At 50.7% G+C, this 23,125-nt stretch overlaps 1 protein-coding gene across 1 annotated transcript in view; it reads right to left on the reverse strand.

The window, feature by feature from the left end:
• LOC134600390 (hydroperoxide isomerase ALOXE3-like) overlaps window positions 1-23,125 on the reverse strand; it is a 177,741-nt gene that overhangs the window by 115,633 nt on the left and 38,983 nt on the right. The window contains exons 6-7 of the mRNA XM_063445013.1: window positions 17,291-17,301; window positions 10,184-10,287 (exon numbers count right to left, since the gene is read on the reverse strand). Coding sequence (XP_063301083.1) covers window positions 10,184-10,287; window positions 17,291-17,301 — 115 coding nt within the window. The remainder of the gene's footprint in view (window positions 1-10,183; window positions 10,288-17,290; window positions 17,302-23,125) is intronic.

A 23,125-nucleotide genomic window follows, 5' to 3' on the forward strand; every position in this document is an offset into this window, starting at 1 on the left:
ATCAGTTCTACATACAAGGTCTCATTCCTATAATTCTTACTATCAGTTCTACATACTAGGTCTTATTCCTTTACTTCTTACTATCACCCTAAGGCACACCTGGTGAATATTCCCATTGTAGAGGAGCCATTCAGCAGGGTTGCCATTGACTTAGTAGGGCCACTGGCTACCCCAAGTCCCTCCGGTAAGCAATACATTCTTACCGTAGAGGACTACGCTACCAGGTACCCAGCGGCTGTAGCCCTATCTAACATCCAAGCAGATACGGTAGCTAATGCGCTGGTTCAGGTGTTCTCTCGGGTAGGATTCCCAAAATAAATCCTGTCTGACCGAGGCACCCAGTTTACAGCCGAATTGACACAGCAGCTCTGGCAAGTCTGCAAGATTAAGTCCCTCCTCAGCTCCCCCTATCACCCACAAACGAATGGGCTTTGTGAGAGGTTCAACGGGAGCCTCAAACAAATGCTCAAAACGTTCACCAAGGAGTACAGAGACTGGGAACGTTTTCTGCCGCACCTCCTATTTGCTTATTGGGAGGTGCCCCAGGAGACGACAGGGTTCTCTCCCTTCAAGTTGCTATACGGACGCAAGGAACGGGACCCCTAAACCTGATCCGGGAGCACTGTGAGGGAGAGATGGAGATTGTACCATATGTGCTGGAACTCCGGGACTGAATGGAGCAATTAGTCTAATCCGTTCAGGCTAACCTCCAGTCGGCCCAGAGGAGACAGAAGGTATGGTATGATCGGGAGGCACGGAAGAGAATCTTTACCATAGGGCAAAAAGTATTAGTACTCAAGCTGGTTAAGACCGACAAACTCCAAGCCTCCTGGCATGGGCCCTACCAAGTAGTAGAGAAGAAGGGAGACACCACGTACGTGATAGCTAGCTGTCACGACAACAATATTAAAAAAACGTTCCATGTAAATATGCTCAAAGAATACTTTGAGCGACCCGAGAACGTGACAGCGGTATGCTGTCCCCCCATGAAGACCCAGACAGTCTACCCATACCAGACTTATTAGAAAAAAGCCCCCACACAGACATAGTGACTCAGGTTAAGATAGGGGACCGACTTGACCAGCTACTTCAAGCTAAAAGCCTCACATTTTCCCGGAAACCCGGATACACTACCTTAACCACCCACCAGGTGGATACCCCGGGACAAACCCCCTTACGGCAGGCACCTTACCGAATCCCAGAGGCAGTTCGGACAGAAATGAAGAAGGAGATCGATGAGATGCTCCAACTAAGGGTCATTGAGTCTTCCGATAGCCCATGGGCTTCCCTAGTAGTTCTAGTACCCAAGAAAGATGGGACTACCTGGTTTTGTGTGGACTATCGGAAACTCAATGAGAAAACCGTGACCGACGCGTACCCTATGCCCAGAGTAGACGAGCTACTTGATCGAATAGCCAGGGGAAATTATCTAACTACCATTGACCTATGCAAGAGTTATTGGCAAATTCCCCTGGCCCAGGAGGCTATCCCCAAGTTGGCCTTCATCACCCTGTTCGGCTTATACCATTTTAAGGTAATGCCGTTCGGTATGAAGAATGCCCCAGCCACATTCCAGCGCTTGGTGGATAGGCTCCTGGATGGCTTCCAGAGTTTTGCTTGCGCATATCCGGATGACATAGCGATTCACAGTGAGTCCTGGGAGGACCACTTAGCTCATGTGGGAATGGTTCTGGATCAGATTTGGGCCGCCGGCCTGACTCTGAAGCCAGAAAAATGCCACTTTGGGATGGCCGAGGTACAGTACCTGGGTCACAGAGTGGGGTGTGGGAAACAGAGACCAGAGCCGGCTAAGATAGAAGCTGTCGCCAATTGGCCCACCCCCCCCCCCCACTAAGACCCAGGTCCTAGCCTGCCTGGGCACTGCAGAGTACTACAGACGGTTTGTACCGGACTACAGCACACTGGCCAAACCCTTGACTGACCTGACCAAGAAAAACTTACCCACACAGGTCCTGTGGTCTCCCCACTGTGAAACAGCTTTTCAGGCTTTCAAAAGTGCACTTGTGAATGCTCCTGTCTTGGCGGCCCCAGCCCTTAAACGTTTTATCGTCCATACAGACGCTTCCATGTTTGGGCTGGGAGCTGTCCTCAGCCAAGTAGGCGAAGATGGAGGAGAGCACCCGGGAGTCCAGGTGAGGGAAAAAGAAACCGTCCCTTTGTCTCCCAGGCACAGGTAAGCCCACCAAACTCGCCAGTGCCCCAAAAGTGCCCACACCAAGCTCCTGCCCCGCGAAGTCAGCTATGCCGCGGTAGAGAAGGAGTGTTTGGCTCTGGTGTGGGCACTAAAAAAAACTGACTCCCTATTTGTATGGACAAGAGTTCACTCTGGTTACAGACCATAACCCGTTGGTGTGGCTAAACTGGGTCTCTGGGGATAATGGCAGACTTTTACGGTGGAGTTTGTCACTACAGCCTTTTAACTTCACCATTACCTACAGACCTGGAAAACAGAATGGCAACGCTGACGGGTTGTCCAGACAAACAGACCTCAGCCCAGCATAACCATCAGTCTGGGCAGCCTTAGTCTGCCCTGAAAAGGGGTCAGACGGTGTCTGCCAGAGTGTTCCACAAAAGGGAGCACTGTTACAAAACTGTTACAGACAAGCATTATGGTGTTCTTTACTTTATATGGCTTCGGTATTTGCATCCTGTACTCTGCTCACGAATGGATTACGTGCACCGATTCGTGAAACGAATAACGGACCACCCGGTCCCTGGCGTGTGCCGCCACTTAACCACGGTCACCTTTTTTTTTTTCAATTTGAAGAAGTTTTTATTGTTATTTTGCCATATCAATCAATTTGTCGGCGCCTGCTCGCCAGGGTACAGAAAAAAAAGGGGAGAATGCAGGTACATTGTTTACATATTAAGGTATTGCACACGCTAAACATCCACAACTCATTGTACAGTTCACCATAAGCCTAACCTTCTTAGGCATAACTACATCTACAACCCAACCTTCTCCCATCGTTGTCTAGTGGGGAGCTTGGGCGACCCCCATGTTTGGTTAGCCTGACCTTTCCTCCTTTTGTTACTTATTTCCTTTGGTTGTGGTTTTTCTGACTCCTAGTTGTGACCCGGCTATTTGTGCCCTATCTGCGCTGTTTGTTGTTCGTTGGATGGTCGTAGATCCTCGTTAGGTCCTCCCGCTTCTCCACCCTCTGTGTCACCCCCTGCCTCTCGTTCTCTAAATTTCTCCCACCTTTCCCCTGCTAGGCTCGTGTGTTTTCTCCGAGTGAGATGTTTGTCAGCCATGAATTCATATTTCCAATTCAGGGCGATCTGCATATGCAGATTTCCCATTGTGGGTATCGACATGGATTTCCAGGCTCTGGCTATAAGTATCACTGACGAGACCAGCAGGTGAAATAGCATCTGCTCCTCTATTCTGCTCAGGGATGAGGGAAACATGAAAAGGATACCCTGCTCCACCTGTATGGTCCATTCCCTACCGAATAGTCTTTGTACCATGGCTTGGACCCCTTCCCAGAATGGCCTTAGGGTGCCGCATGACCACCATATGTGGGTCATCGACCCCTCTTGTTTACCACATCTCCAGCATACATTGGGTGTGCCCGGGAACACTCGCGCTAACCGCTCTGGGACAAGGTACCACCTGTATTGGAGTTTTCGGATGATTTCCAGGTGTGTGGAGCACAGTGTGTTGCCCTTATGTATGCTGTAAGCCCTGGACCATTGTTCCCTTGTGAACGCCCGCCCCAGTTCCTTGTGCCAAGCCTCTTGGTGTGTCTCACTCCCTTTTTCTTCGTTGTTATGTAGTGCATTGTATATGCGTGAAAGTATTCTCGTGGGGGGTTTGGGAGTCAAGCATATGTATTCTATTTCTCGGTCCTGGGGATTTGCTGCGGGTTGCGTGTGAGTTCCCTTGAGGAAGGATTTTAGTTGCAGATATTGAAATATGGCTCTGGGTGGTAATTGGTGTTTAGCCCGAAGAGCCGGGAAGGGCAATAATTCTCTTGCTTGGAACAGGTGGTCAATTGTGGTACAGCCTCCCTCCCTCCAGGGTGTAGAGTCAAAGGTCAGTATGCCTGCCGCTAGGATAGAAATCGGGGCGTTCCTGGGGATTGCCTCTGGGGTCCCTCCCTTTCCTCTGACCTCGTCCCATATTTTCAGTGTTAGGGTCGTGGTGGGGAGGGGGTCTATGTGTGGTGGGCGTAGGTGTTTGGGTAGCCAAAACAGATTGCGTAAGTTTTGTATTCCCGCCCAGTGCGCTTCCAGGCGGGTCCATTGCGGGGCGTCCCTATCAGCTGTGGCTACTTTGACTGCCATTAGTTGTGCCGCTTTGTAGTACGCGTGTAAGTTGGGTACCCCTAGGCCTCCGGTGCGAACGGGCTGTTGAAGGAGTGCCATTGATACCCTGGGTCTCTTCTTTTCCCAGATGTATTTTGCCAATAAGCTTTGCATGGACCTGAGGAAGGATGTCGGCAAGGGTATCGGTAGGGTGCGCAGGAGGTATTGGAATTTAGGGAGTAGCATCATTTTCAGGGCTGCTATTCTACCTATCCAGGAGAGACATTTACCCTCCCATCCCTCTATAGTTAGCTTGAGTTGTTTTTGGAGTGCAACATAGTTGATCGTGAACAATTTGGCTAGGTGGGCCGGGATTTTGATTCCCAGGAACGTGATGTGGTCGGTTCTTCAATCGAAGGGAAAGGCTGAGGTGAGTCTGGCTAGGCTATCTTTGGGGACCCCAATTCCCATGGCTTGGGTCTTGGTTACATTAAGCTTGTAGTAGGAGTGCTTCCCATATTCCGTTATGGTGTCTACTAGATTGGGGAGTGAGATGTGGGGTTGGGTTAAAGTCAGCATGATGTCATCAGCGAACAGGTTCGCTTTATATTCTCTGCCTCCCACTCGCACTCCATGGATCGAGGGGTGCTGTCTTATGGCTGCCGCCAAGGGTTCCAAGGCCATGACGTATAGTAGTGGAGATAATGGGCATCCTTGGCGGGAGCCATTGGATATTTTGAAGGTGTCTGATACGAACCCTGCATTGAGGACCTGGGCTGAGGGATTATGGTATAAGGCTCTGACCGCCGAGATGAAGCCCTCTGGAGTCCCGAACTTAGTGAGGACCGCTTCCAGGAACTCCCATCCCAGCCGGTCAAAGGCTTTTTCGGCGTCCAGCGCTACCGCCACGGCTTCCTTTCCTATGCGCTGTGCACTATAGATAACATCTAGCACTTTCCTGGTGTTATCCCCCCCTTGTCGACCTTTTATGAAGCCCACCTGATCCGTGTGGATCACTTGTGGTAGTAGTCGTCCTAACCGTTGGGCGTAGATTTTGGCATAAAGTTTAGCATCTGTGTTCAGTAGGGAGATGGGCCGGAAATTTTGAGGGCATGTGGGGGTTTTCCCTGGTTTCGGGAGTGTGATGATATGTGCTAACAGTGTTTCTGTGGGCAGTTGTTGTCGTTTTGTGGCCTCATTGAATGCCCTTGTGAGGTACGGTGTAATTGTGGACTGAAAGATCCTGTAATAGCAGTTGGCGAAGCCGTCCGGGCCTGGGGCCTTGCCTGTCGGCAGTTGTTGGATCGCCTCCGCCACCTCCTCGTCAGTAATGTCTTTGGAGAGCGTTTGCTGTTGGCTGGGTGTGAATGTGGGTAGGTGGATCCCGTGTAGATATGTTTGCATAGCTAGTGTCTCTGGTTGGTGTGTACGACCGTCTTCTGCTAGGTTATATAGCGATGTATAGTACCTTGCAAAAACATTGCTTATGTCTTTCGGGGCTGTGACTTTGTGACCTGCCTCATTATGGAGGAATGCTATCTTTTGCTTGTTTTGGAGTGTCTTGAGGCGTTGGGCTACCAGTTTCCCCGCTTTGTTTCCCTGAGTGTAGTGAGTTGCTTTGAGTTTATGGAGGTATTGGCCTGTTTTTTCCAATGCCTGTTTGTGTATGTCCTGCGTGATTTGCATGATACGGCGTTTAGTTTCTTGGGACGGGGCTGTTTGGTTTAGGGCCGTGAGGTCCTGCAATTCTTTTTGCCAGTTTCGTAGTTGGGTTTCTGCTCTACGTTTCAGGTATGCTGCTCTTTGGATCAGCAACCCTCTGACCACTGCCTTATGGGCTTGCAAGACTGTATTGTGTGATATGTTATCTATAGAATTGGTCGTGAAGTAGTTTTGGAGTTCTAGTTTTATCGTGTTGCAGAACTGGGGGTTCGTGAGTATGGAGTCGTTGAGCCTCCATGGGCTCCTGTGGGTCGACTCATAGAGCTCGGTTAAGGTCACCACCACTGGGGCGTGGTCAGACCAAGTGATCTGTTCTATAGTGCAACTCCAAACCTGGGTCAGTTGTTGCCCTTTCATCAGTATCCCGTCGATCCTAGAATACGTATTGTGGACTGTGGAGAAAAACGTGTAACCTCTTTCCCCTATGTGTGTTGCCCTCCAAACATCATAATAGTGATGGTTAAGTATCAGTTTCTGGAGTGCCCTGCTTTGTCTTTTGAGAACCCGCAATCTGGGTGCCTTGGGAGAGGTCGTGGAGTCCATCAGGGGGTCAATAACTAGATTAAAGTCCCCGCATATTACAGTGGTCCCTTCTTGTATTTGCGTGATCTTTGCAATGATTTTATGTAAGAAATTTCTTTGTCCCGAGTTAGGGGCATATACATTAACAATCGTGTCAGATACATCATTGAGTATGCCCACCACCACCACATATCTACCCTCCCTGTCTACTTCCAAGTGTTTGAGAGTGAAGGCCACATTTCTGCTAATGAGGATCGAAGCGCCCTTCGATTTGGTGGGATATGTGGCATGGTATTGATGTGGGTATTCCGTTTCAAATAGCTGTGGGTGTCTATTAGTTTTAAAGTGAGTTTCTTGTAGGCATACCACGTCTGGCTTAGCCTTGTTTAGGTCTCTGCGGAGTAGGCTACGTTTCGAAGGTGAGTTGAGCCCTTTAGTGTTATGGGTATATATTTTCATGGGGGTTTGCGGTGTCGGGTGTAGCTTAGTTGCTGTGTTTTTTCGTCTATGAGTGGGGTGACCACCCTACCCAGCAACATCGAACTGGGTGGTCTGCCCCTTTGGGGTGGACTGTATCTGAGTGAGTTTCGGTTGATTGTGTGCTTAGCTGTATGGATATGGCAACATGGGGAATAACAGTTAAAAACAAACAGTACAAACAGCAGTACATAAACCATAGTTAAACAAAAAGCCTGGTATTCGGCTTGGCGCCAGTATAAGGTGCCGTGGGGGAGGAAGCGTCTTGCTTCCATGCCTGTGTAGGGCGCTTGTGCGTCCTACCTGTTGTGGGGCTGAGCTTGATACCCCTGTGATGTTTGCCAGTCCTATCACTGTCCCATTTCGGGGGAGGGGTGTCCCATCCTGGGCCCTTGTGTAGCTCTCTGGTTCCTACTGTTTGGGGGGGAAATGAACTCATCCCTCCCATAGTCTTTAGCTCCGTTTTGGCCCCCCCACCCCCCCCTGGGGAGTCCTGAGTCTCAAAGTTCATGCAGGTTACTTGCCTCCATCTATTGCTCTATTTGTTGCGTGGCATTCGCTGCCACTGCGAGGTGGATCCGCTCCGCTCTGTCTGCTGTGGCTTGGTGCTTGGGGGTGGTATGCCCCATTCTCGGAGGGCCTTTAATCCTGCCTCCGGTGTCGTGATGACTGTCAGTTTACCCTCCCTTGGTATCAGGAGCTTGACCGGGAAGCCCCAGCGGTATGGTTGCTTGTGTTGCCTGAGGTGTTCCGTGATGGCCGAGAAGGATTTTCTCTTCCGCAGTGTGGCGGCCGATATGTCCGCATATATCGTTGTGTCGCTGTGGGGTGCAGGGAGGACGGGGCGCTGTCTACTGGCCCGCATAATCACCTCCTTCACGTGGAAGTAGTGCATTCGCACTAGGACGTCTCTCGGTGCTTCGTTATTCAGGAATCTCGGTTTTGGGACCCTGTGGTAGCGGTCCAATAGTAGCATGTCTTGGTGGAGGTCGGGTGCCAGTGTTTTGAGTAGGCCTTGGAGGTGGGCGTGCAAGTCCGCCGGCCCGACAGTTTCAGCTATCCCCCGAATCCGGAGGTTGTTGCGCCGGGATCGGTCCTCCAGGTCAGCTAGTTTGTTTTCAAATGCCTCCATGGTGTCCCTCATTTCCTCCATCGTGGCCCTCATGTCACTCTGTGTCTCCGCCTGCTCCGCCATGTTGCCCTCCAGCTCGGAGGTTCGTGTCTCCAGTGCCCGGAGGTCCGTCGTGAGAGCTTTCAGGGTTGTCTGCATGGTGTGATGTAGCTTATCATGCATGTTATCAAACATACGTTGCAGCATACCCTGGGTGACCGGTGCTTCTGGGTTGGCGGTTTCCCGCTCCTCGCTTTGCGCGCTGTCGGCGCCATCTTGCCGCGCTCCGTCAGGCAGGACCGTTGCTTTGTTTTGAGTGTTGCGGGCACCGAAAAAATTGCTCTTTTCTGCTTTTTCCGTTTGCCTCCTGCTTTTTTGCTGTGACATCTTGTCGTGGAGGTAAGTACCGTGTCTGGGTGTTCGTGTCGCTTAGTTGGTAGGCCTGGGTAGCACGGAGCTACTCGGACATGCGACTGTTTCCCTTGAGCTCCAGGCCACGCCCCCACCACGGTCACCTTTTAAACTACCGAACTGCCAACCACCCTACGAGGGGAGCGTGTTATCACTTGATCGCCCAGAGAGTTGCGGTCTGCGGTTAACCGCAGGTTAATTGACGGCCTCTGGGCATTCTCGTTCGTGCCTTATCTCCTGATAGTCTAACTACCGAAAGGGTCATGAACGGGGACCACCTACAGCCTGGCGTGTGGCCTCAATTAGTATGTGGAATGTTGCGGTTAACCGCAGGTTAAGCAGCTCCTTCACGGCGGTCTATGTTCGTCTCCCGACCAGCTGAAACATCCAGCCAGAGAGCGGGGATTCGTGCACAACTCTGGCCAGTACTCGTTCCACGAGTTTGATGCCGAGGTCCCGCTGCCTATTGAAGCACTCAAAAACATGGCCGCCATCTCAGGCTCAGGGACCAAATATGCGAACTGACTTTGCAACGAAGAAACTAAGCATATGGTTAGTGGGCTTGAGGCGCTTTTCGGTGAACTATTACACCCAGACTGGAGGTATAGAATGAATGGTGGAAGTCCCGAATTGTAATTAAAAATTTTGAAGTTATTTATTTTTAACCTGTTTTTTGTGTGTAATAAAAATGTGGTATTTAGGCGCTTGGAGATAATTGTATTGTCAAAGCCGATGGATTCATTATCTCCAAGCTGGGCAGTAACAAATTCAAATGATGCATTGTATTCTAATTGGTTGATCCCATGTAACATTCCTGTATCCCATCAGGTCCAGAGGGGGCTGTCCCTGGACCTGGGGTTTTGCATAAATACTGTAGAATATTGCATATTCTGTATGGTCCTATTCAAATACATATTAAGGTGTGGCTGTATAATGGGTTAAATAGAACAGATGGTGTTTGCTATTCTGTACCATGAGGTCTCTGGAATTTGCTGCATAAGAGATTTGGGGTGGTCTTTATATGGGGAATTTCCTTATATGGCTATTCTAAACTAAACGTTATGACGTAATTTGGGCTATAAAGGGCAGAGGACAAAGGACCACGTTCTCTTGCTCTTCCTGCTTCGATCCGTGTTGCCCTCCTCTCTGCTATCCTGTGTTGCTGATACAAAGACGACTCTCTGTAACTTCGTTAAGAAATACCATCCGTTAAGTATATTATGATTTGCTATTGAAGTAGAATAAATACTTATTTTTTATAAAGAACGTCAGATTGCGTATTAATACTTTTCAATAATATAGACATATATTATTGTGGCGAGCATTTGGCCCAAGACTATATATATATATATAAAGGACGTACTAAACTAAATAAACACACAGACAGTTATTACAAATACCGTTCCCTGTGTGCCATTAAACCCAGTTCTTGTTTGACCTTCAAATCGCAGCCTCAACTCGTTTTGTGGGGGAAAGAGTATCCTAGCTGTATAATAGCTAGTGGGATTGTTCTACATTTACAGGATTCATATGGACTACTAACTGAAGCGGCTCTTCTGCGGCTCTTCTCTACACTGGGATCCAGATCATCCAAGCGGCCCAGCTTTCAGCTAGCCTGGGGGTAACCGTAACACCATCTAAATTATACTTACTATTGACCAGACTTACCTGAATTAACTGTCATCATGCTGACAAAGAGTTTCTTAATGTCACCAAGATCAGTCCATGACTTTGTGCATCTATTGTACCCTTGAAGCATCATTTCAAATTTTCTGTCAATGAAAGAGAAAGTAAATCATAATCTTAAATAAAAGTAAATTGGTTCAGAGCAGTTACTCTCCCCAGGGTATTGTCAAAAACTAGACGTGATCCTCAGCAAGCTATAGGTCAGACACCAACCAAAAGGCAAAGCAGGAGAGATAGAAATACATTATTTTCAGACCTTAGAGTGGTCAGACTTGAAGCTTAGATTGAAATACAAAATATCGGAAGAACATATACTAAGAAGCTACTAAACTAAGGTAAAATCGAGGTCTAAGTTCAAAGAAGGATGTGGTTTAAATTGTCCCTGATGTCACCATGTTAATCCATGGCTTGATGCATGCGCAGTGTATCAAAAGGAACACTGAGTTCAAAATCAATAAAAGGCGCCAAAATCGTGACCTTGTTGAACCTGCCAAAATTTGCACAGAAGTGTCAGATCTGGTTAAGTAGCTTTACAGGTATTTTTACTTTATTTTAGACAAGCATGTTACTATATAAAAATGCAGTAAGTATAACCTAGATCTGGAGATTCGTTTTGGGCCATACAGCAATTCTTCAGAATTTTGGTCAGAATGGGAGATTTGCTAAATTCCCGACCTCCGAGCGGAAAGGTGCCTGAAAAACAGACCAACCAAGCTACGCAATGCTGAACTTGTTTGGTTGTGAATCATAATTCTGAATTCCGCAGGCGGCGCCAAAAATAGAAATGATTTATGAAAAAAAAAGGTAATTGATTGATAGGGGACAGTCATTACATGTTGATTTTATTCACAGATCAAGTGAGAAATAAGCAAAAAATTAACTAAAAATGCTCCTTTCAGTGTGTTGCAAAATTAAATAATTATACAATAATGTTATAACAAATTATTATTATTATATCATGTATACTTTTTGCAGATCATTGATTGGCCAATTATTGGGTAATTTTTGTTCTTCTGAATAAGTTTCTTAATTCAAATTTTCTGCTGAGCCCAAGCAGCATTCACCCGAAATTTGAATGTCCTGAAAAATATTCTATTTGTGGATAAAATGGTTCAGGATTTTCTCACCGTGCACTGATTTAGTATAAAAATTATACCAACCTGCTCTCCATTGCCTTTATAGCTTGTCTTTAGTGCTTTGTAAAAAAAAGGGCTGTAAATTCCAGATCTCCGCTCAGGCGCAGGATCCTCTGTTTGTATTGGTTTGTCTATACTGTACTGTCTATCTTCCCCGATTGTACAGCGCCTTGGGACACAATTGTAGCGGACCATGGATAACCCAACCGGTTACCTCTACTAATTCCCTTCCTTCAGCCGGTCAGGAACCAGTTAGAGTATAAGGAGACCCATTTCCCCTCCAGTAACTGGACGACACACAGTCCTGGAGATACAACACCATTTTATTGTGGTAGACCCCTTGCATACAGGGTCACATCCCAGGATCCTCCCCCAACCTGGGCCCTAGTGCGGGAAGGGGAATCTGTTCCCTTTGTCCCCAAATGCCGCCACCAAAATACAAGCTTTCCCACACAAGCTTTCCCACACTACCAGGGGGTCTTCTTTCTGGGAGCCTCTGTGCCTGGGAGTCCAGGCGAGGGAAAAAGTCCCTTTGTCTCCCAGGCACAGGTAAGCCCACCAAACTCGCCAGTGCCCCAAAAGTGCCCACACCTATCTCAGGGACCCTTACCACGTCCTTCTATCGACTAGCCCCCGTTCACGAGGACCTGGTGTGAAACCCAGTCAAGGGAAGCGTCTCCTTTCGGGGTATGCATGCTCCCCCTAGCTGGCGTTTGTCTATATGAATGGCGTTTTGCTTACCACATCTATAATGAATGATTAAGTCATATGGTTGCAGGGCCAGGCTTCACCGTAACAGCCGGGCATTGTCTCCAGAGATCTGGTTAAGCCACACCAACGGGTTGCGATCTGTGAGCAGTGTGTATTGCTTTCCATAGAGGTAGGGCTGCAGTTTCTTGAGCGCCCACACCACCGCCAGGCATAGCTCACCTCCCGGGTCAATAACTTCCTGCTGAGATAAGCTATGGGATGTTCTCCGCCATCGTCCCCAACCTTGCTCAGTACCACTCCTAATCCAAACATGGAGGCATGTGTGTGAACAAGAACGTTTTTTTTCAGATTAGGAGAAGCCAGGACAGGGACATTTACCAGGGCGTCCTTATGGGCTTGGAATGCCTGCTCACACTCTGTGGTCCAGTCTACCTGTCTGGGCAAGGTCTTTTGGGTCAGGTCATTGAGGGGCTTAGCTAGGGCACTGTAGTTGGGGCCAAACTTCCTATAACAGCCACCAGTCCCCAGGAAGGCCATCACCTGGATCTTTGTGCGTGGATGAGGCCAGCTAGCTACTGCCTCAACCTTGGCTAGACTGGGCTTCTGTGTCCCACACCCTACCCGGTGTCCCAGTTACTGTACTTCCACCATCCCTAGGTGGCACTTACTGGGTTTTAGGGTTAATCCCGCCTCCCTAATGCGGTGTAGTAGAGCTCCTACATGTACCAGATGCTCTTCCCAAGTGTCACTGTATACGGCGATGTCATTCAGGTATGCAGAGGCATAGTCCTGGAGGCCCTCCAACAGCTGGTCCACCATCCTCTGGAAAGTGGCCAGGGCATTCTTCATCCCAAATGTCATTACCTTAAATTGGTACAGACCAAATGGAGTGATGAATGCCGACTTGGGAACAGTATCAGCTGCTAGGGGTATCTGCCAGTACCCCTTGCACAGATCTATTGTGGTGAGGTACCGGCCACGAGTCATCCTATCTAGCAGCTTGTCTATATGGGGCATGGGGTACGCATCCGAGACCGTCTTGTAATTGAGTCTCCTGTAGTCCACACAAAAACTGAGTGACTCAGTTTTGTTTCGCGACCAGCACTAGTGGGGAGGCCCAAGGACTCTTGGGGGGTTCAATGACCCCTAGCCAGAGCATCTCTTTGATCTCCTGCCTCACACTCAAGTGCACCGCATCTGGTATTCTGTATGCAGTTTGCCACAGAAGTTGGTGATTGGGGTCTCTACCCGGTACCTGGTAGGAGGGTCTGAACGGAGGGCGCCCTCCACTTGGTTCAAGTTGCCGGCCATCTGGCAGCTTCTTCCACGGTTGTTGGTTTGCGGTCTCACACCCAGTCCCTGATCTCATTTGGAATGTGAATGAAGAACTGCTCCAATGATACCAGTTGTGGCGCATCCTCCAGCGATGTTTCCCGGCAATCCTGCATTCAATTTTGGGAAGCCCAATGTAGGCAGAAGGCCCATTAGGCATAGAAGTCTTTCCCCTCTTTCCTGAGGCCCCGTAATTTCTTCCGGCACACCTCTGGGGTGACTGCATATCTGGCCAATAACATGTCTTTTCCATATTTGTGGATGTCCTCATCAGGTACCACTCTGAACGCCTCTGCTGCCCGTCTTGAGAATTTGCTGCTGAGCACCGCAGCCCACTTTGCTGTGTCTAGCCCCTCCAAAGCACACTGACGCTCAAAATCTTGTAGGTAGCTGACAATCTCCATCTCTCCGTCAGTGAATGCTTTGAAGGCAGCATAGTTTACTTTCCGTAGAAACCCATTTGTACTTCCTGGGCATGTTAGCAAATCCCCTAGAAGCGATATTTCTTCCTGATCTCTCTGCGCTTACCTGGCTTGTGCCATAATCTGTATGGTAGCGTCTGCCGACGGATTGGGCTCCAACATGCTGAGCATCCATCTCACATCCTTTTGCAGTTCTGTTTCCTCCAGGTGTTCCAATTCCGTATTACTGGTTCTGACGCTCTGTAATCATTCTGCAATTAAAGTGGCTTTTTTCTTGTTGCTTGCCACTATGACTCTAGCTTCCAGTACGTCTTTCAATGTCGTTCTTTTCAATAGTTCGTATTGCTCAGCCATTCACTCCTTCCTTGGTTCGGGATGTCCATTCGGGATAGGAATCCCGCTGCTTGCCACCAGTTGTAACGAACGCTGGTGTAGCAGATACCCGTTCGTCTGTTTCCTCCCAAAATGCTAGAGCCTGAGTGATTATAGCTCGCAGTCCGGGTGTTGGTTCGAACGCTTCTCCATACGAATGGCAGTCTCCCAATTGTATTCTCCCAGTAAAGTAAACAGGTACCCAAACATCAGCCGAAACTAGATGAAGGGTGTAACAGGAATGATTTTATTGGGTGCCACACTGGCTTTTATTCAACTCCCCATGCAAAGGGTACTCCCACATGGACCTTTTTGGGGACACAAAGTTATACACCAATCACATCATAGTTACAAAGTATAACACTTCCATAGTAAACACACAATCCCTCCTCCCTGCCTGGGAGTAAATTGAGTCAGATACTGTAATAACTCAATTATCTCCAGGCAGAAAAAACACATTGTTATATCCCCTTATAGCCCTGATCTGGGTGACCAACATATCCAAAAATATCCAGATCGGTTCAGGGGTTTAGGAGTTGCATGGAAGTCTTCATTTGATTGACTGCACATGAGGTTCTTGCCCAGAAACAGTTCCATGAGTTCAGGTTGTGCGGTCAGTCTATTTCGAAAAGTCATAAAAACTGAATTAATCCACGAACGGAACCCCCTGGCTCATAGTAGCATTTGTTTCCCTAGTTCGTGGGAACAATTTACCAAACAGCACTCTCCTAGCTGTTCAGGAAAAGGAAGCAGGCGTTCGTATGGTTTGACCAGTGTTCGGGAAGTCGAGTATCCGATTTTAGTTCCAGACACTTGACAACCAAGTAACACTACCTCCTTTTGTGGGAACAAGATGGGCGCAGTTTTCTCCTGCACGTGGCGTTCGACTATATGAACGGCGGTCACACAGGGAGATCACTAATTACTTGTTCCCTTTGTAGTTAACTAGCCAGGGGGGTGGTCTGTGAAAAAAAGTCAAATAACCGAAACAACTGGGTAATTTTTCACAGGGACCCTCACCACGGTCCTTCTATCGACCACCCCCCATTCACGCAGTCTCTGTGTGAAACCCAGACAAGGGAAGTGTCTAGTTTCGGGGTATGCATGCTCCCCTTGGCTGACTTTTGTCTAGGTTGCAAGTGCGAACGTTTTGATTAATTGGTGTGAACGTTCTAATGGGGCGCCGGGGAGGTCCTTGTTCGGAAGATGAACGAGTCAGGAAACAACCACAAACACTCCCCCTGGTTGCCGTTCATCTAACGAAATGGCGGCCACCCAGGGGAGCGCTCATTAATTGTTTCCCTTGCGGTTTGACACTTATGTTGCGAGGTGTGAACGTTCTAACCTCGCATTCTAAATGAGGCATGCTCCCCCTAAAGGCATTCTAAATTCTCTGCCTTTTAGGAATTAAATCACTTTGTTTATAAACCCTTGTCACATCTCCCTGCATGTGACTTGCACAGCCTTTGTAAACACTTCCTGTAAAGAGTCATCTAAAGTTTATCCATTCTTTTTTGCAAGTTCTGTTTGATTTAGATTGTCTTATCCCCTGCTATGTTAATAGCTTGCAAGACCCTGCATGTAGCCCCATGTAGCAAAAGCTGGCTGAGTTTGTCCCACCCTCCCTCCCTGGGTTTTGATTATAGTTGGGTTGTACCGTTTTGTCACAGCGGCGGGATAGGGAGCTTAAGGAGAGGAAATAGGCTCCCTATTAGGAAGGTTATGTAAATGGTTATTGGTATGTTTGGTAGGTATCGAGTCCTGTCGGTGGCTCAGAACCTGGTGGGGTTGGGGTATCTGGGTATACCCCTACCATGGTTAATTTATAATAAATTGTTGCCACTTTATTGGGGAAGGTATGTGGGCGGTTTTGTTCTAGGTTATGGATGCCCATATGGCGACGATACACCGGTCAAGAGCCTCCTGTATGTGATTAAAGTTCAATTTACAGAGCAAGAGATACAATTGTTTAAGGTAAATTACATCTGATTGAAAGTGAAACCAGTTTGTTTTCATGCAGGCTATGTCAATCATAGCCAGAGGAGGTGTGGCTAGGGCTGCATAAACAGAAACAAAGTGATTAAACTCCTAAATACCAATGAATTGAGCAGTAAAACCTGAGAGGCATGTTCTATACACTAAAACTGCTTCATTAAGCTAAAGTTGTTTAGGTGACTACAGTGTTCCTTTTATATTACTTAACCGGTGTACAGTCGCCATATGGGCAGTCAGAATCCAGGACAACCCCCACATACCTAACCCAATAACGCACTGACACGCAGGTATATGGAAAAATTTGTCCACAGCTTTATTTAAACAATCCTTAATCATAACAATTTATTAATTACCATATTAATAACCATAACAATAATTTAACAAATAAACATGGGTCATTGCCCCCATACTCCGCCCTCGCATCCGAACCCTTCTGTTGATATAAAAGGCAATGACCCCCATATAAATAACACACACACACACACATATATATATATATATATATATATAAACATATTCCAACATACCAACTTAAAAGTGCCAAACATAAATTAACCATGGCAGGGGTATACCCGGATACCCCTGCCCCACCAGGTTCTGAGCCACCGACAGGACTCGGAACCTACCAACCACCAATGACCACCGATTTTTCGTCTCCATGACGTTCATCCTAGGGAGCCTATATCTTCTCCTTCAGCTCCCTATCCCGCACTAAGAAATAGTGCTTTGGTTATTCCTTCCTGCCAGCCTAAGGTCAACAGATCCCAACCTACTGCCAAGAGATGGACGCCATCCGAGCGGTAGTGCCCCGGCAACCCGCCCTCCAACTCACTGTGCCGTACCACCACGCCTCCTAATTTGCGCACAAAGCTTGCCATCAAGCTGTTCACTTTCTTCCTGCACCTGTCAATAGCCTCCGGGTCCCTAGCGTGCCGCCATTGCCTCCTAGGGACAATTTCCGACTATACCAACATCACCTCAGGAAGCAGGTCCCTTAAAGTGTTAAGGTCCTGCTTCATCCACTTTACCAACCGCCGCTGCGGTGTGAGGCCTAAGTCATTGCCTCCAGCATGGAGTACCAGCAGGTCTGGCCTTAGCCCGCCAGCCACCATCCGGAACACGGCCCTGCAGACTTCCCCCCCAACAAAAACCCCTGTACCCAAACCATTGCACTGCCAACAGGTCCCTAGGAAAGCCCAGCTGGTGGCCCCGGGCTCGAGCTGCAGCCCTCCTTTCAGCCCAGAAGACGAATGAATGGCCCACGATCCATGCGACACGACCTGGGGGAAGAGAAGAAAAACAGATCGTAAGAAACCCCCCCTCCGTATCCAGCCTCCGGAATCCCCCGCAGGCCCCCCACCGTACAAGTCCAATAAACCCAGGCGCACATACGAGCGGAACCGTACTGACTCCCATCTCCCTATCCGCTTCACTAAGTCATCCCCCAGGCCCAACCGTGATGCATCCATGGCCGCCCCAATCCGAAAGGAGTGTGTACCAAACTTGTCCGCCCGCAGCCCCAGCTTCCCCAGACCTGACCGAAAAACCTTGGTGAACTGAAACCGGGAGAGGGAAGACCCGTTCGCGTGCACCAGTAGCAATCCACCAACACCCGGCCTCCTCGCCAGGTACCCTGTCACTGCTGCCACCGGGCACAGAGCGGAGCCCGGCAGGGCCCGCAGTGTCACGTTCCGGCCCACTCCCTTTACATCCGTCTTGGATCTAGCCAGGTGTACAACCAATTTACCCTCCAGCACTCGCACCCCGACACCTGCACGCCGCCCGGCCGCGTGGCAGTCACTAACTCCCCCAGCCGAAAAGCTCCGAAAAAGGCCAGTAGAAACGCCGCCTGGAACAGCGATGCTTCGAACCTGTCGAAACAAATTTCCGGCAATAGCTTGATCAGGTGCCCCAACACTCGCACCGATACCGGGCGCCTAGTATCCGGAAACCTGCGGCCCCTCCAATACCCCTTCAGTGCCTGCCTAATGACAAAGGCCTTAGTAAGGTCCTCTTTCCCGTGCAGTTTAAACCAGAAGGCCATCGCCGCCATGGACCTATAAACCACCGCAGGGGACGCCCCTTCATCAGAGATTGACAGGTGTACCAGAGGAACGCATCCATGAGCGATTCCCCCACCGGCGTGCGGTCCAACCCTTCCCACGACCGTTCCCAGTACTCCCAGACCTTATTGTACGCAGCCCATGTGGCCGGCGCCAACGAATCCCTCACAAGTCCCCCAAGCAGGACGCACCTAGCTGCCATATCTCGTCTGGGCACACCTGCCCCGTTTCCTGCGCCACCGTCCGGAATCGGGCCCACTGAAAACGAGACAGAGCGTCAGCCACATCGTTCATGAACCCAGGCTCATGGCGCGCGCGAAATACTACATTTAGCGACATACACATTAAAACGAAACGCCGCAGCAACCTGACTATGGGTTTTGATGCCGCCAATTGATTATTCACTGCGTGCACCACGGCCATGTTGTCCAAGAAAAAGACCACCTTCCGGTCCCGCAGCCCTTCCCCCCCATCGCACCAACGGGAACAGTTCCAAGAAAGCCAGGTTAGAGGGGGCTCGGTCCCCACTCCACCAGCCACCGTTCCGCACACCAACTACCCCCGAAGTAGGCCCCGAAGCCAACGCTACCCGATGCGTCGGTGAACAGTTCCAGCTCCGCCGCAGACACGTCCTCCCTTCTGAAAATCACCGTCCCATTGAAGTCCCGCAGGAAGGCGTCCCATATGGCCAAGTCGGCCCTCATGGCTGACGATACCCGTATGAAATGGCGCGGGGATTGCACCCCTGCCGTCGCTGCCGACAAGCCACGGCTGAATACCCTACCCATTGGGATCACCCTGCACGCAGCATCCCGATCAATGACTGCAGTTGCTGAAGGGTAACCTTGTGCGCCTGTGCCACCGCTGCCACCTCCCCCTTTAGCCTCTGCAGTTTTGCCAATGGCAATCGACACTCCCCTTGCACAGAATCTCCAGCCCTAGAAAACAAAGGCACGTAGCCGGTCCTTCCGTTTTGTCCGCCGCCAGCGGGACCCCGAAATGGCCAGCTACCTTAAGCGTTACTTACCTTGTCCGGGGGCCGGCCGAGGTCCTCTGTTCCCGGCGCGCTCAGAGCGCCGATAATGGCGGGGCTGACCGCGGAATGCGGTCACGTGTCCCGCCTAGCTTTGAGAGCGCGCCGCGCGTCACGAGCACGCTCTTAAAGGGGAAGTGGGAGCCGAAAATCAAAACGGTCTCCCATTGGCCCCTGTCACCCCACACTCCCCATACTCTCACATATTGGGGGCGTGGATATGACAGGGGCCAATCAAGAATAAGTTGAAGGTATTTAAACTTACCTCTCCCTTTACTCCCTGCCCTATCGTGGTTTCTGTTGCAGTTCCCTTTAGCGCTTGTTGTGTTCAGTTGTGTTCTTTCGTATTGACCTTGGCTTTGTTTCTGACTACGTTATCTCTTTATCCTTATCTGTTCTGTTTGCCAGCTTTCTGTTTACTGTGTACCAGACCCCAGCTATTCCTAGTTTACGCTGTCTCTTTGTGCCCTTGACCTCGGATCGTTCCTGACTCTGTCTCCTCTCATATACGTCGAATCCGGCCATTCTAAGGTCCGGTAGACGTATCTCTCCTCTGTGTTGTCTTTTTTCGAGTTGAATCCTGCGAGTTGGGGTATATTTTCGTTACACTACCCACTCGACCGTTCTCAGTAAGTGTAGGCAAGCAGAAAATCGTCCAAATAGTGTACCACTGCTCCGCTCCCCGCCTCAAACCGAACCACCCACTCAAGAAAAGTACTAAATTTCTCAAAGTAGGAGCATGAGATGGAACAACCCATCGGGAGGCATAAATCCACGAAGTACGCCCCCCTCGAAAAAACACCCTAGCAGGTGATGACACGCTGGGTGGACTGGAAGTAGCTGAAATGCTGCCTCAATATCCACCTTAGCCATCAGCGCCCCACGCCCGGCCCTCCTTACCAGCTCGACTGCCCTGTCGAATGATGCATAGGAGACCGAGCACAGGTCCCTGTCAATGTCATCATTCACCGACTCCCCCTTTGGGTACGAGAGGTGGTGAATGAGCCTAAATTTCCCCAGTTCCTTTTTGGGGACCACCCCGATAGGGGAAACCCGTAAACCTTCCAATGGAGGCATCGGGAATGGTCCCGCCATCCTTACCAACATGACTTCTTTGCCCAGTTTTTTCCGTACCACTCCCGGGAATTCAGCAACCGATTTAAGGTTGCGCAGAACCCCCGTCCCCTCCCTGTCCCAGAAAGGGATAAAGAACCCATGCCCGAAACCCGCCCGGAGCACCACGGCGTCCGCCCTATTAGCGTAGCTGCTTAGCCATGGCTCTATCGCGTCTAGCCTCACCGGGGTTAGGCCTCCGGGGCAAGCGAAACCCCTCCTCCCCCTCCAACCGCGGCGGGGACTCTTGAAGCACCGGTTGAGCCCGTGGGTGCCTCCGCAGCCCGAACATTCGTGCTTAAAGCGACAGGTGTTTCCCCATTTGCACTGGCCCTCATTGAAGAGCCAGCATAAGCCCTTTTGCAAGGCAGCTGACGAGGCGGACTGCCCCTTTGCGCCGTCCGTGGGCTGAGAGGGCTGCGCCTTCTGCGCCATCATCAGCTTCATCCAGAGAGGTAGGTCCATTTGATCCCACCTCATACCCGGATTGGCCGCCAAACGCTGCCTGAACTGCTCGTCGTACCGCCACCATGCCAATCCGCCATAGGTGCGGTACGCTTCCCAAATTCCGTCCAAATAACAAAACAGGGAGGAGCACAAACCCGGCGTCTTTTCGCCCAGAATGCTGGCTAACACGCAAAACGCCCTCAGCCAGTTACCGAAAGACGATACCGAAGATCTTACGATACCGATTCCTTTTCTTCTCCTCCTCTTTCTTTTCGTCTTTTTTATCATCCTTCTTGAGGTCGATAAAATCTTCCAAAGGCAGGAGAGAAAAGATCTCGCAGAATTCGCCCTTCCAGATCTTATCCTTCACCCCCAGCGGACCCGCAAACAACACATATGCGTGTTGCCTGGCTGCATCAGGAACCACCCCCCCAGCCAACTCAGCCCGCTCGTTCGACGCATCCGCCCCGGGAACCGTCGTCTCAGTGTCCCCACCCAAACTTTGGTCCGCGGAAAGAACCACACTAGGACCCGCTACCCCAGCCCCCTGTGCCCATACCTGACCCACACCGCCCCTTGTGTAACCCCCCCATTCCCAGTGAGTGGAGAAGCGCTTGAAGTGTGTGAACAAGTGCACTGGACTGCAGCGAAGCGCAGGACTCACCGGCCAAGCCCCTTGTTCCTGAAGCACCCGGGGCTGCGTTGTCAACTGTTCCATGACCAGGATGAGCGACATCCGTCAACGACCCTCCAACCGGGGAACCAACCCAGTGCATGGCCACCACAGAGGCGGAGCGGCTCCGAGACCTGTAACGAGGAGAAGAAGTCCTGGGCAGGGCATACTGATCCTGTGCTGCCCCCCCTCCCCGACCCTGGGAGCGCCCAGTGAATACCAAAGCCTACCGCCGTGCAGCCTCTCTCTGCCATCTACCTAAGGCCCGAGCGGCCCTGCGTATGGGACTAGGACTCCTCCCGGTCCTGCCAGAGGCCCGCCCCCATCGCCCAAGCCTGGGGGCCATGACCCTGTCCCCCCCTGAGCTACGAGATGTGGACCTAGAGCGCTGGGCCCGACCCTTAACCCCCCCGGACCACCGGGCCCTAACAGGTGACGGGCTGCTACTACTAGACCCCGATCCTGACCCCCCTCTGGGACTGCGCCTAGCAAACGGCTCACCTGCGCGGGATGACCCCCACCCGCCGCCCTGGCGGTCCCCCCGACTAGACGAGCCCCCACTCCTAGGTACCTCCAGACCCCTGAACCCCTACAGTCCTATCGTCCTTCACTGGCCCAGACCGCGCTGCACACCTAGCCCTCCTGCCCACACCCGAGGACAATCCATCCCCCTCCCCCACGCACCCCTCCTGTCCTGGCCACAGGCCCACGCCCCCCACCTGCAGTCCCTATACTACCACGTGCTCTCCCCCCCTTAGGCCCTTCCACACCCGATCCAGTAAGGGCCTGACCACTCTTTACCCCCTCCCAGACCTCTGATCCCTGGGCCTAGCACTCAGACTGCTATCAACTCCAAGGGGGCCCCTGCCAGAGCCCCCTGCACTTGCCTGCTCCAGGGGCCGTCCATGCGCCTCTCCCAAACTGGCCCCGCTATGCCCCGTCCTGGGTGGAGGGGGCGCCCCCCCAGGCCGCAATCCTGCGCCATTTCCGGTTCCAGGGGGCGGCCCGATGTCGTCCGTGGCCCCCGCTCCAGGCACAGCCCTCCCCGAACTGGGAGCCGCGCCGTTCACCTCCTGGGCCTCGACCATGCAGCTACCGGGTCCGTTGCGGCCTGCTCCCGCCGCCACGCGGCTCCTAGCTCCGTCTTCACCGGACCCCGCGTCCGGGCTCAGCCTACTCGGCAGCCACCGTGCCCACACAGGACGACCTCCGCCGCCCTCAGGATCCGCTGCTCCCCCCAAGTTGGGCCCGCAACCAGTCCACGCCACGTCCTCGAGCCGCCGACCGGATCCCCTCCAACAGCTTCTCCATATCCAGGGCCGGATTAACATAGGGGCTGATGGAGCTGCAGCTCCAGGCCCAGGCCCATGGAATAGGCCCATTTAAAAAAAAAAAAAAAAACCCTTACACTTTTTTTTTTTTTTTTTTTTTTTTTTAATTCTTTATTTTTGTAGTGCGTATATTAATCACAGTCATACATATGGTACCCCAACGGCATTCCATATGCAGGTTTCAGGACATTAGTTACAGTAGGGGTAAATAGACAATGCACTTTTTTTGTTATTAAATATTCATGAAAAACAGGCTTATAAAACAGGCTTAGAAGCAGTGGCGGATCCAGAGCCTG

This window comes from Pelobates fuscus, chromosome 1 (assembly GCF_036172605.1).
Source record: "Pelobates fuscus isolate aPelFus1 chromosome 1, aPelFus1.pri, whole genome shotgun sequence".
NCBI lineage: Eukaryota > Metazoa > Chordata > Amphibia > Anura > Pelobatidae > Pelobates > Pelobates fuscus.